The 12352-nt window shown below is 42.0% G+C and overlaps 1 protein-coding gene across 1 annotated transcript in view; it reads right to left on the bottom strand.

Moving 5' to 3' along the window:
• The window catches only part of RGS6 (regulator of G-protein signaling 6), a 250330-nt gene that overhangs the window by 47428 nt on the left and 190550 nt on the right, over positions 1-12352 (bottom strand). Inside the window, exon 3 of the mRNA XM_009319242.1 lies at positions 117-167. Within this exon, the coding sequence (XP_009317517.1) occupies positions 117-167 (51 nt within the window). The remainder of the gene's footprint in view (positions 1-116; positions 168-12352) is intronic.

Raw genomic sequence — 12352 nt, 5'->3', positions numbered from 1 at the left:
CCTCCGACGCTTAAATCAACCTTGTTGTTCTACTGGTATTTTAGACATATCTACTGTCTAATGGCCCACACAATACAGATGGAGTATCTGTTCCTCCCCAGCTGTGGTCACCTTACCTGGATCCTCAATGCTGAGGTTTTTCATAAGCCACTGCACAATATCAGCACCTTTAAAAAAAAAAAAAAAGTAAAGAAAGCATTAAACACTGAGACCACAGGGTTTTAGAGCCCTAGAGAGAGGTAACATTGAGATAGATATACAATAGAACTGACATGAATTTTATTCCATTTTCCTTTTTATCTCCACTGAGGTTTCAGAATGTTTTTCCTTCTTGTGCCACGCTATATTTATACAGCTATTGACAGGTACTAAGTCCCAAGAAGTATTCTGTGTGACAGGAGCCTTGATATACTTTAAGTCAGATATTACTCTAATGGTTCCATGTAACTTGTTCTCTCCCAGTTGCTTCTCTCTCACCTCAGCATACAGGGAGTAACATTTCTGCAAGCACTAGCTAGCAAGGAGATGAAGGAGCATTGCACCTTGCACCTGTAATGTCAGAGGCAATAATCTAAAAGTACAGAACTGAGTTATCAGTCAAAAAAAGACAGAGGAAAGTCTCCCTTATGTCAAAGACAAGCAATATCTTGGAGAAGGAAGTGGGATTCAGTGTGCCGGTAACCAAGACACTGTTGAGCTGTCACTTGCTAGTGATCACACCAGCAGCATGGTGGCCAGGAGCAGAGAAGTGAGTCTTTAAGGCCCATCAGGTAGTTTATTAGGTTTTCAGGGCCCACCAAGTAGTACAAAGCTTGTTGCTATCTTATAAACAGCGTAAAGATCTCTAGGATTGATCCTCTGCATGTACACAACCTCTGTTGCTTGCATGGAAATCACAGAAGTGGAAAACTTGTTGCTGTTCAGTAGAAGCTAAGGCCTTTTATCAAAATACAACGTGACAGGGCAGCAAAATTTAGTTAAACCCCATACTCAGAAAGTTAAGCTTAAAATGAAACATAATGGTGTGTACAAGTCAGCTAACATGACTTGTCCAAAGTCAAAGGCAATCAGCAAAGGCACTTGGAGGCAACTGAGCAAGTCCATGCCAAGTTATGGCAGCTTGCAGCACAAGCTAACGATGCCGTGTCTGGATGCAGACATAACACCAAGCCCTTCTCAGCGTATAGTCAATTTGTTGAGAAATACTTGCATTCATATACAGTAGGCTAATAGCCCCGGCAAGATTTAGTGTTATGCTTTGTGATATATCAGTTGAAGACAGCATACAAGAAAGAACTGATCAACCCTATGGTTCTAGGCTTACTAAACAAACCCTAGAGGATCTTATTTGCCTGGAGTGCTTCTGAGTTCAGACGTGGTACGTACTTCAAGAAATAGCATAACCCATGCGATGCCTGTTCCAGAAAAGGTCTGAAGAACATTTTGCTTTCCACAGGCCCAGAGCATCCCCACAGCCTCAACAAACCTTAAATACAACGAAGGACAGGAGTCACAAGTATGATGTGCCACAGAGAAACAAGAGGCGCTGCTAGTGTCCCAGGTCCCTGAAATATCTTCGGGTCTGAGTGACTCTCCCATACAGGTGGAATTCCCACTAGAAATGTGGGCTCTACCCCATGCAGAAGGGGACGGCAGCTCCCGCTCCCCGCGACAACGCAGGTTGACCCACAACTCTGCGAGGAGCACCAGTAAAGCCTCGTCAGTCAGGCTTCAGCGGCAAGCAGGAAAATGGACCTGACCTCCCTCCTCCCCCACCCAAGGCAAGGGAAACAAGTTACTTGTCCCCTGCAGGAAATCAGCAGAGCTTCTGAAGATCAGGGAAGCATCTGCTTTTGCTTAAATACTGGGCTAACAGATGTGACCAACAAGCAGCAGCTGGGCATTGTCTCAATCTGCCCTGCAGGTATCAACGAACCAGACACTAAAGGACAGATCTTACAAGCTTGTATTCTCAGCTCTACAGCTACTCTCCCTACCTCCCAACTCCACCTAGGAGCAATTTAAGTTGCCATTATACTTTATGGAAAGTTATTCCTGAACCCTTTTTTTCTTTTTTCTTTTTTTTTTTTTTTATGGATAGAACTCTTTTTATAACTTCCCAGCCTAAGTTTATTAATATGCCATTTATATGCATTTGATATCATACCTGTATTATCATTTAACAGAAAGAATTATTCTTCTTCCTTAGTAGTTCCTCCTGAGTATTTCTACAGAGGGCTGGCACATTGCCTCCCTACCTCCATTTCACTAAACCAGCCGTACTCTTTTAATGTCCTCTTAAGATGGTCTCTCCCTTTACTCTACCATTCAGCAACCTTTCAAATTTAAGTTCCATTTCTTTGCACTGGGGTCACCAGAACTGCAGGCAGTACCTTGCAGAACGTCTAACCAATGCCTCTGGCAATGGTGCCAGCACTTTCCTGCCTCTACTGAAACCAGCTTGCCAGGTGCAGCCTAAAGTCATGTCATTTTTTGTGAATAGTAAATTTATTCAGAAGATGATGTCTGAGGGGTCCAAACTACCTGCTAGATGAGAACACATCTAGTGAACAGTGTTAGCTGAATAACATATGGGGAAAATGTTCAGAGTCCGTAACTGTTGTTTTGACAAGTTTGTTAATAAAACATTCTATTTTATAAACATGGATGTTCCCTTTTGCCTTCTACAAAACAAATATATCCTAAGATAGAACAAAACATTTGAGGTTAGAAAACCATTTCAAGAAGACTCAAACTGAAGTGCTTCTGTATTGTCAGAAACAAAACAAAACCTCACAAAATGCTGTCTTCGTTCAAGTTAACCAGAATCTTTCTTGGTTTTTTTGTTCATCCTCCAAACTAAAAAGTCCACTATTTCTCCTGATTTTGGTCTCAGATTACAGGCTTGCAGTGACCTCTTAGGCATCTTATTACCAAGTGACGTGACAGCTGATATCTGAAAATCATCTAGAGCAGTGCATTGCTTTGCTCAAGGGAGGTGGAAGTGCATTCCGCATGATCCCTTTCCAGATATACAGGAATACTTACTGTAGGATTAAGTCCCACTCCATTTATATGCATTTGATGTCATACCTGTATTATCATTTAACAGAAAGAATTATTCTTCCTCGGTAGTTCTTCCTGAGAGTTTCTACACAGGGCTGACACATTGCCTCCCTACCTCCATTTCACTAAACCAACCAAACTCTTTTAATGTCCTCTTAAGATGGTCTCTCCCTTTACTCTACCATTCAGCAACCTTTCAAATTTAAGTTCCATTTCTTTGCACTGGGGTCACCAGAACTGCAGGCAGTACCTTGCAGAACGTCTAACCAATGCCTCTGGCAATGGTGCCAGCACCTTCCTGTCTCTACGCCTCTTTTGAGGAATCTATTCAATTTTCATCAAACTACAATGAAAAATTCAAGTAATGCCGAAAGCTGGTTCCCCAGTCTTTCTTCCCCCCGTTATTCATATTAAAAAAGAAAGGTTTGAAGGGGCAACTAAACTGAAGGCACGGAATAAACTGATCAGCCACTCTGGAATATAAGCAGCACTTGAAATCAGGGATTTTAATTTCTCTCTGTTAAAAACATGAAGTCATTCCTGAATGTTGCCAAGAGCCTGGAAGATTTTATAGCTGTTCTCCAGTTGTCCTGAGGCAGACAGATTATCTTTCTGTTGAGTTTGCTGAACCATTATTTATCACCTGCCAAGACTGATTACTCACCCTTGGGACAATGACAAGTCTTTCCTTCCTCTGTTAATTACTGTCATCATTAATAGCCATGTCACTAATTAATATTCAATCATAATGAAAACTCTTTACTGCCATCTCCCACAACACCTTCAATTTTTATGGTTGCCCTCACACATTGGCTTTGCCTCTGCTTGTGGCTGTTTCTATCACTGCAAGCTACTTTTGCCCACCTAGAAATACTACTTGTGCTCTTCCTCAAATGAGAAAATTCAGATTCATGCTTACAAGACATGGTGAAGACTTGAGTGAATCCTTTACAAGACTCTCCTCTATCAGACCAAGACACAGATTGCTTTATCTGTAAGTTTTCCAGAAAACTCCATCTTAACCTCTCCTGTAGGTTAAGCCCGACGGATGGTCCTCACATAACTCACTTTCCCAAAAAGATCTTTTCTGGCTGATTTTCAGATTTCACATTTCACAAGCTCTTTCAGAGGACACCTGAGGGAAACCCTTGACCTTGACATGTTTCCACTAAACACTAACAGGGCATTTGAGATCTTCTGAAAACAAATAGTTGGGCATGTTTTTGTAATAGAAAGCATTGCTCGATCCAGGTAGAGGAATGGCTCCCCTCTCCTCTATGATCCTCTCCACACATCTACATTTCCTCTGAGTCTCTATGCTCAGTTCAAGGACAGTCAACAGCCTGTGAACATGTTTCCTCCTCACCTATAACGAAATATATCTTTTTGCTTTAGGCTCTTCTTTGAAGCTGAAGTAGATTAAGTTGCTTAATACCAACAGGATAGCTGTATTTCTACGTGCAAACAGATTCACAATGACCATTTTTCCAGCTACCTGGTTTAGAGAAAGACTAGCAGTTTTATATTTCTTGCTATTTTCTCCATTTTCTGTTTGGCCTCAGTGATCCCATAATAGTAGCTAATGTTCTCAGACGGCCATTGCCTGTCAACATGACAAATGAGTGGCCAGCCATGAAAAGATAAATTAAAAAAAAAGTTCACAAGGTGTGAGGCCATCGGCAAGATGCAGTTAATGAGGTGAGTCACCACCACTGTATTTGATACCTTTTCTACTCAACCTAAGCTGTTCTACCTTTTTCAGAAAATCCAGGACTTACTTGGAAAATGTAGAGCCATCTATAATCAGATTTGCTCATCTCCACGTGCTGTGCGAAATGGCAAAGGCAGACAGAACGACGTACCCTCCTCCAGCGATTTCTAAAGATCCGCTGCCTGGAGTGGAGACTGTGCCGCTGGTTCTGGACAACGGAGCCAGGACCACCGGGGTCTGCTTGTCATCCAGTGGACCGGGCATGTCCCTGACAAGGCATACATATGTACATACACACAGACATATATGTATACAAATAAAAAATACAAGAGTATTTCTGAAACTCCAGCAAATGTGCATATCTTTGTGTTTCTTTTTAGGCCTGGTAAGACAACTGCATTTTTTGCTGAGTGTCCTGAGATGGCAGAGCTGGCAAGCACTGATGAGTGGAGCTCCACAGTGATTTGACACGGGATGTCTCACGTTACCCAGGTGTGGCATCAGTGACCAAGGACTAAAGTCTGTCCTTTCTCATGGGAGTTGCTAAGCTGAGCCCTGATCACTGGATGCCATCCAGCAACTACAGCCGATGAGGTGGAATGCTTTGGATCTCAGATTGTTCGCAGCCTCACATTGCACTGACAAATACTAACACTGAAGAAAGCAAGGTCTTAGAAGGAAATTAAAAAATACTGTCTGATCATGTTATGAAAGAATTTGTCACATATACATGTCTACAGGAAGAGACATAAGATTGCTTGGTTATTTACCATCTTTTTCTAGTGCTAATGTAACCATAATATTCTCTGAACATATTTTAATGATTTAAAAAAAATATATATATTTTTGCATAGTAGGTTGGTTGTTTTTTTATTTTACAAAAGGAATACGAAAAATGTGAAATGTTCAGCTCCTTCCTAGACCTTATCTACACACTCCAAGACACACGCTTTGGGCAAACAAGCTACGTGCCTAGCCTCTGTTGTCAGTCACCTCCAAACTCAAGGTCCAGACAGCCTTTTGATGCAAGGGTGAAAATGTGTTCTCCTTCCTGTCACTTCATTCTTGAAAACATATGAACCCATTTTAGCACCAATTTTCCAAACAATTTGCTCCTGAACTCGGACCAATCTTTAAATATTTCTATCAGAAAAGCAAGATTCGGGGAAAAAAATCACAAGCAGTCAAAATGACACAAGAATACATGCATAGGTGAATGAGCAGCCACTCAAGCTGCTTTCTACACCCTGCCAATCTCAGCAATCACTATTAAATGGAAATAATGTGTTTTGGTCCCTCCCCAAACAGCACTGGGTCCCTGGTAAATCTAGGACAAAAAGGTTAATTAATTATTCACACTTTTACCATTGGGCTTGCAAAAATAAACAAATGAACATCACCCACGATAAAGGGCAAAACTATTTCATACAAAATTTCTCAAGGCCTCCAGCACTCCCTGCTACTATTTTTCTTATACAGAGTCCCCCACTAACTCCCACAGTGATTTCAGCTAGGTTGGAAGTATAGACTCCTGCTCACAGGAGGGATTTAATGCAAAGCACCAATTTTTATGGTAGGGGGAAAAAAAAATAGAAAGACATATCTAGGTCTCTCCCTAGTATTGCATTACAAATATTGGGGAAGCACTTTATAGAATTTGCCTACAATAAGCACATAAATAAATACCAATGCCAACCAAAAAAAAAATCTCAGCAGCTGACTCAGAAAATGTGGTAATTGCAGCTCTCCTCCATCAGTATGTGGTAATTGCACCACTCAGTGTCAGCAAGGAGCATCATCAAAGCTACAACAGCTTAGAGCTTCTAGCAATAGCAATTTTCCTTTACATTATGTTCTCTTTAAATCTTGTTTGCGAATTATTAACAATCATTAGCATCAGGAGTGTTACCCCTTTTTGATTAAAGCAGCCAAAGTTTCCACAGAGTCTTCTTGTTCATCTTTGTAACTTTTGAGTGCTTGAATTTACCATTTACTTTTCTTGTAATAAAAAATTTGAAAATATAATACTTTGTGTGAAGTAAAAATGATGCTTGGTGGGAAGGCGGAAAGCAGCACATGGAGCCAAGTTGCGCATGAAGTTCCAGGATGATAAAACAATGACAAGGACAGAGTATTTGTAAATTTAATGGGTTCAAAAATCTCTGATCCTCTGCCTTTTCCTGACAACAGTGTGGGTTATTTATCACAGTGTTTGGGCTGATGTGACATTCCAACCATTTCTTCATCCCTCCTCTGCCTCCTTCACAAAGTGTTATCTACAGAAAGCTGTTCAATATGCTTGCCCATTTATACCAAATGTCGCTATTTCAGAGATGAGTCTCATATAAATACTAATCACTGGGTTTTGTATGTTGCTTTTGCACTTAGGAAGCATGCTGTACCTCTGTTGCATGAGTGTCCATATCTGTGTAAACAAAACCATATGGGAATCTGATCACAGATTTATCAAAAGCCTATTAAAATTAACAACTATGATGTTTGACTCGTGCACGTTCTTGTCCCTGACACCGGGCCCTGAAGCAAAATTAACAGCAAATCTATTAATAAATGCTTTCACAAAAGGCGGTAATGACCCAGACCCGCGGCTGCACTGCAAGGTGTCGATAGACACTTGTGGTGTTGGGAGAGTGACAGAAGATAACCTTGCAAGGAGAGAGAAAATACCACGGGCTCCTGTAGTCATGGTGGGGAAAGAAGATGAGCAGCTGAGGCAACCAGCTCAGGGAACGAGACCAGGCGGAGGGCAACACACCAGAGCCGCTGAGCTGCTTGTGTGCTGTAACTAGGAATTGAACAGGAATTTCTAGCATCTGAGAGCTAACGCACTTTGAAATAGCTTAAGAAGTAATGGGCTGCAAATTCACAATTTAACCATCAGCACTGCAGTGTAAATTTGATCTTTGTCTCCAACGTGCATTTTACATGTAACACACACACACACAATCTCTCCTGCCTGCGTTTTAAATATAGACGGAAATGAAAGATGGAGATCTGGATTTGCAAAATCCAGATTCCTTGTGTACTTTGACCCTGTTAATAGCTCCTTCTTCTGAACTGCTATTTGGAGGGACTTTTACCTTCTCATCGAATTGGCCAGGCTATCAAAGTGCATGTACCCTCTACGATGCAGACCTGTAGGAGATTTTCAGTAGGCAGGAATCAATAAATGATCAGACACAACAGTGCAGAGCTCTGCGCGGGCTAATTTATCCAGGTAACAAAGATAAAATAGGTCATAAGATCTCAGAGATATCACGGCCAGACTGCTTTCGTTACAATACTGCCCATCTGAAAACAGTTCAGGTAGCTTTACAAGGCGTGAAAGCAAGTAGCAGAAGACATACCCGAAGACAGGCTTCTGGCTTGCAATACCCTCCCATCAACAACACTTAAAAGCAGGCAGCCAGCGCTGAGGAGCAGAAGGATGCCACCAGCTGAGAGCCCTGGATTTAAAATGATTGCTCTACAGTGGTATTAGTAAGGCTGAGTTAGCAAACCTCTTAATGGATGCAGTTAATCCCAGTGAAAAGAGGTCTGCCAGCACAGCTTAAACCAGGTCCTCAACTAGAAAAAAAGCAGTACCAGCAAAAGGTCTTTTTCCAGTTGACCTGCACCAATATAAAGCGTTTGGTGCTACGCCAGCCTCAGCCTTGTTCTCACTCTGCTTCGACAGAGCTGTGTCACGTCGGCGTCGGCCCAGCCCTCGCACCCGATGTTCAGTGCCTTTGACTGCTTTAGACACTGACATTTGCTCGCACTGAGAGACGCCAAGCAGTGGTCTTACCACAGGAGCAGCCACAATGATTTATTTGCGCTAAACATTCCTCACCTGCCTTGGAAAACCTGAGCTGCTATCAGATCTGTGCTATGTACAGACAGGCCTAGCATCAATAAGCACGCTGACACACCCAAACATACACGCACCCTCCAGAACTCAGAATATACCATAATCCCAGTGCAATCCCCCCTGCTGTTCCGTTGCTTGACTAGAATTTGACATGCTCTAGAGACATACTGTGCGACCTGTGCCCAAATCTTGGTCTCTCCTCAAATGCAACCCCAAACAAACTGCTGTTACTACAAGTACAGGAGGAAACTGCAAACCCAAAAAATGAACAGTTCCACATTTTGCGTCATTCAAACCTGTACCTGTTGCTCCTGTAACACCCACAGAAGATGAACACGTTGCCTTGAGAGCCATTATAAAGGTATAGAAGAGGCAGCAAAATTGTACCTTGCAGTCCCAGCCTCCCAGCAGCAATAGTAACAGCATTTTGCAGTAGCATCTGAAGCTACCTCCTTTTACAAATCGCTAAGAACTGCAGATGTCTCAAGATGTACCTTTACAGCTACAATTGATCACAAATTTACAGTTGCTTTTCAGGCTGCTCTGCCTTTGCATTACTCAGACTACTGAAGTGGCTCGTACAGCTTAGCAGTTTGGCCCTCTGCCATATAGTAGTGTTTAGATGCTGTTCCTCACGCCCTCAAAATGATTCAGCAACAAAACAGCAAGGGAAGCAACTCCGAGCACTGCTGGAATCAGGGCTTTTGAAGATTCCTGTGTCAGATCTTGTTAGGGCTGAAACATTTTTACTGCTGTGCAATTCATGCACACAGTCTTTAAATCAAAGGCAATCTTCCCGTCATTTCAATCATATATTAGTATTTTTAACAGCAAATTTTCTTGTCCAGGAAAGAGGAAGATCGATAAAATGTAGAAGCAACTAGTGTATTTCAGCATATGACTATCAGGTCACACTGCGTCCTCATTCCCAAAGCGGGTTTCAAAGGCGGCCACATCAAGGTCCGCCTTGCCCTCACCAGCGTTGTAACAGTTTCCCTGCAAAGGTGTAAACGTCACCGACTGGTGCAGGACAGTAAAGCACTCTGAAAGCTGCAGCATTTTAATGATTTTGGCACAATATTTATTTGCTAAGAGATCTGACCCTGTAGTCCTCACCTACACCAGGTTCCTATGAATTTCCACAGTAAATTCTGCTGTTTGCAGAAGCACTCAATTTTTAAACCTCCTAAAGGGCTCTGGCCACAAGAGATTATCTTTTTCACAAGATCACACACTTTCATGTTAACTGTGGCAACGTTATTGTCTGTCCTCTCTATTACAGATAAGGATAATTAGCATAACCAAATTCTCTAAGAAACCAGCTTCATCCTGACACATTGCTACGCTTCTCCCTCTCATTCTTCAGGAAAGATTGAGAACCACACACAGCGTTTGTGGTAATACAGTAACAGTCACATTACCTGGAAAACGAAATAACCTGACATCTGTAGCTCTTTTCCCTCTCGGAGTTCCTTGTCCTGAAAATGAAATAATCTGTATTGTACAGCTTTTTTCCCCCTTTCCCTGCTAGGCCTTTCAATCGCGTTTAACACAGGGTGCACTGGAGTGCAGTTGGCCTCACTGAATCTATATACCGGAGCAGCAGTCAATCAGGGCCAATTCTCCAGCGGGATTAAGGTTCCACATATAATTTCTTTTAGCCATGGGTAATACCAGATGAATTACGATCATATAGCAATTGCTGACAACTTACTTACTACCATGCTAAACAAAGACGTAGTATTGGCACTAACACTGGAAGCCATATTTTAAACAGGGCTCCTTAAACTATGTGTTAAAGGTGCTTATACTGGCAAGGAGCTGCTGATTTTGCTGGCAACAGCTCGTTCCTGCATTTCAAATTTGGGCAGAGATCTGTATCAGTGCAAATTTTAAATGTGCCGAACAATTTAATGATAACACTGAAACAATCAACACGCACAAATCTGTTAGTATTCATAATTAAGTAACAAATTCAAAATAGGTAAATTATTTGTTGTTTTCTATGTTTGATAGATTTCACAGGGCTGCACATAATAATAGAAGCAGTAAAAACAACAATCAACTTGTGTTAAATACCTACATTTTAAAATTGCATTTCCTGTCTGATAAATCCTTCAAGTTTATTTTACCAAATAACTTCTGAAAATAAGAAGCATTTTAAAAAGCTGAAAGCTGCAGTTAAAAAATACCATTAAGTTTAAATAATTCAATCTACTGTCAAAACACTGTGTAGCTTCGAACTGCAAAATATCTATATGAATTTTAGAAAGCATTTTCATTTTCATTTCCATCCTAAGACAGAGAAAATGTAGAAGAATTTCCAAGAATTTTAAGACCAACATTATATTTAACTCCTTTCCATGTAAGTACAGGTTTGGACTTGGAAAAGCTGACGGGCTGCTCCGAAACAGCAATGACTTTGGATAGCAACAGGCCCTGAACGTTGATGGGCTCAGAGCAGACACAGCTGCGTATTTGGTTGTTACCCAAGCAGGAGCACAAAGCACAGCCTTCGTAAAGCCATTCATTGTGCAGTGAGGATCAGCCTTGTTCAAAGTAGCTCCTCAGAGAGCTTTGTGGTGCCACACTCAACAGCAGTGGGACAAACGAGACAGCGCCGCTGCTTTCCTGTTTCCATCCAACGACGCCTTGGTCTGAGGCCCAGCAGCCTCAACTCGCTTCCTTCTGGAAACCTCACAAGGGTGAGGGTAAGTTGTCAGCTGTCACCGTTGACTCCTGACAAAACCCCGTCTGGTACAGGTCTCTTAAAATAGTGCCACCGGGCACATCAGCTGCTTTGTGCACTCTGAACTCAGCCGTGTCCTGGCGAGCGCGGCAGGAACGGCCTCGGACCTCACAATGTTTCTCAGTGGGCACAGTTTGCCTGGGCAAATTTGCATAAACCAGCCTTATAGTGCAGCAAAACACATTCTGGCACTTTTAGTTTCCAAATAGGTAAAACTCAAAATCCTCTCTGTGTAAAGCAAAAGCTTTTTTTTAAAGCCTCAACACTGTGTTCTGTAAGGTCTTGGGAAGCATTTTGATTTATCAGAAATTTAGGGAGAGACGTCCTAAAAGATCTTCAGAGAAGAGAGTTTCACAAGTGATTGGAAAAACTAGAACTATATAAATACTTCAACAAAAAGTCTTCCTATAAATATTAAAACGAAAAAAAAAAAGGCAAATACATTTCACTTGTGCTCACAAGACTTTTGTATTTGCTTTCCAGTAATAACAACTGTTTCACATTTATGTTGTAATATCCTCCGGGTCCCGCCAGTAAGCGCTGTGCAAATACAGACAGTCCTGCCTCTGAATTTCGTTATAGCAGCAAGCTGACTGACAGGGATGTCAGGGCAACAGTTACGTTTCAACGAGCAGCGAGGGAGAGCAAATGCTGGTTTTGTAGATGGGAGCGTATCTGCTGGAAACCTACTTGAAAAAGTCCCGGCACCAAGCACAGAACAGGGACCATACCACACGGATCTTATGGTAAACCAACGCTTATTAAAATTAAATTTCCTAGGATTACAAACATTCTTCAAACACTTCCAGATCACGTTCTCATTTAAAATACATATCGCTCCTCCCCTCGTTGCACCTTTTGCCCATTCTCCCTCCTCCTTGCCCCAAACCTCTGGGTCGCGGCTGGGAGGTTGAGCTCACCGAGCATCAGCCCTGACACAGTCTCCGACGGGAAACAA

This window comes from Pygoscelis adeliae, unplaced genomic scaffold (genome assembly GCF_000699105.1).
Source record: "Pygoscelis adeliae isolate BGI_AS28 unplaced genomic scaffold, ASM69910v1 Scaffold22, whole genome shotgun sequence".
NCBI classification, from domain to species: Eukaryota; Metazoa; Chordata; class Aves; order Sphenisciformes; family Spheniscidae; genus Pygoscelis; species Pygoscelis adeliae.
The sequence above is the reverse complement of the archived record's forward strand: the minus strand, read 5'-3'. Positions and strand labels throughout refer to the sequence as shown.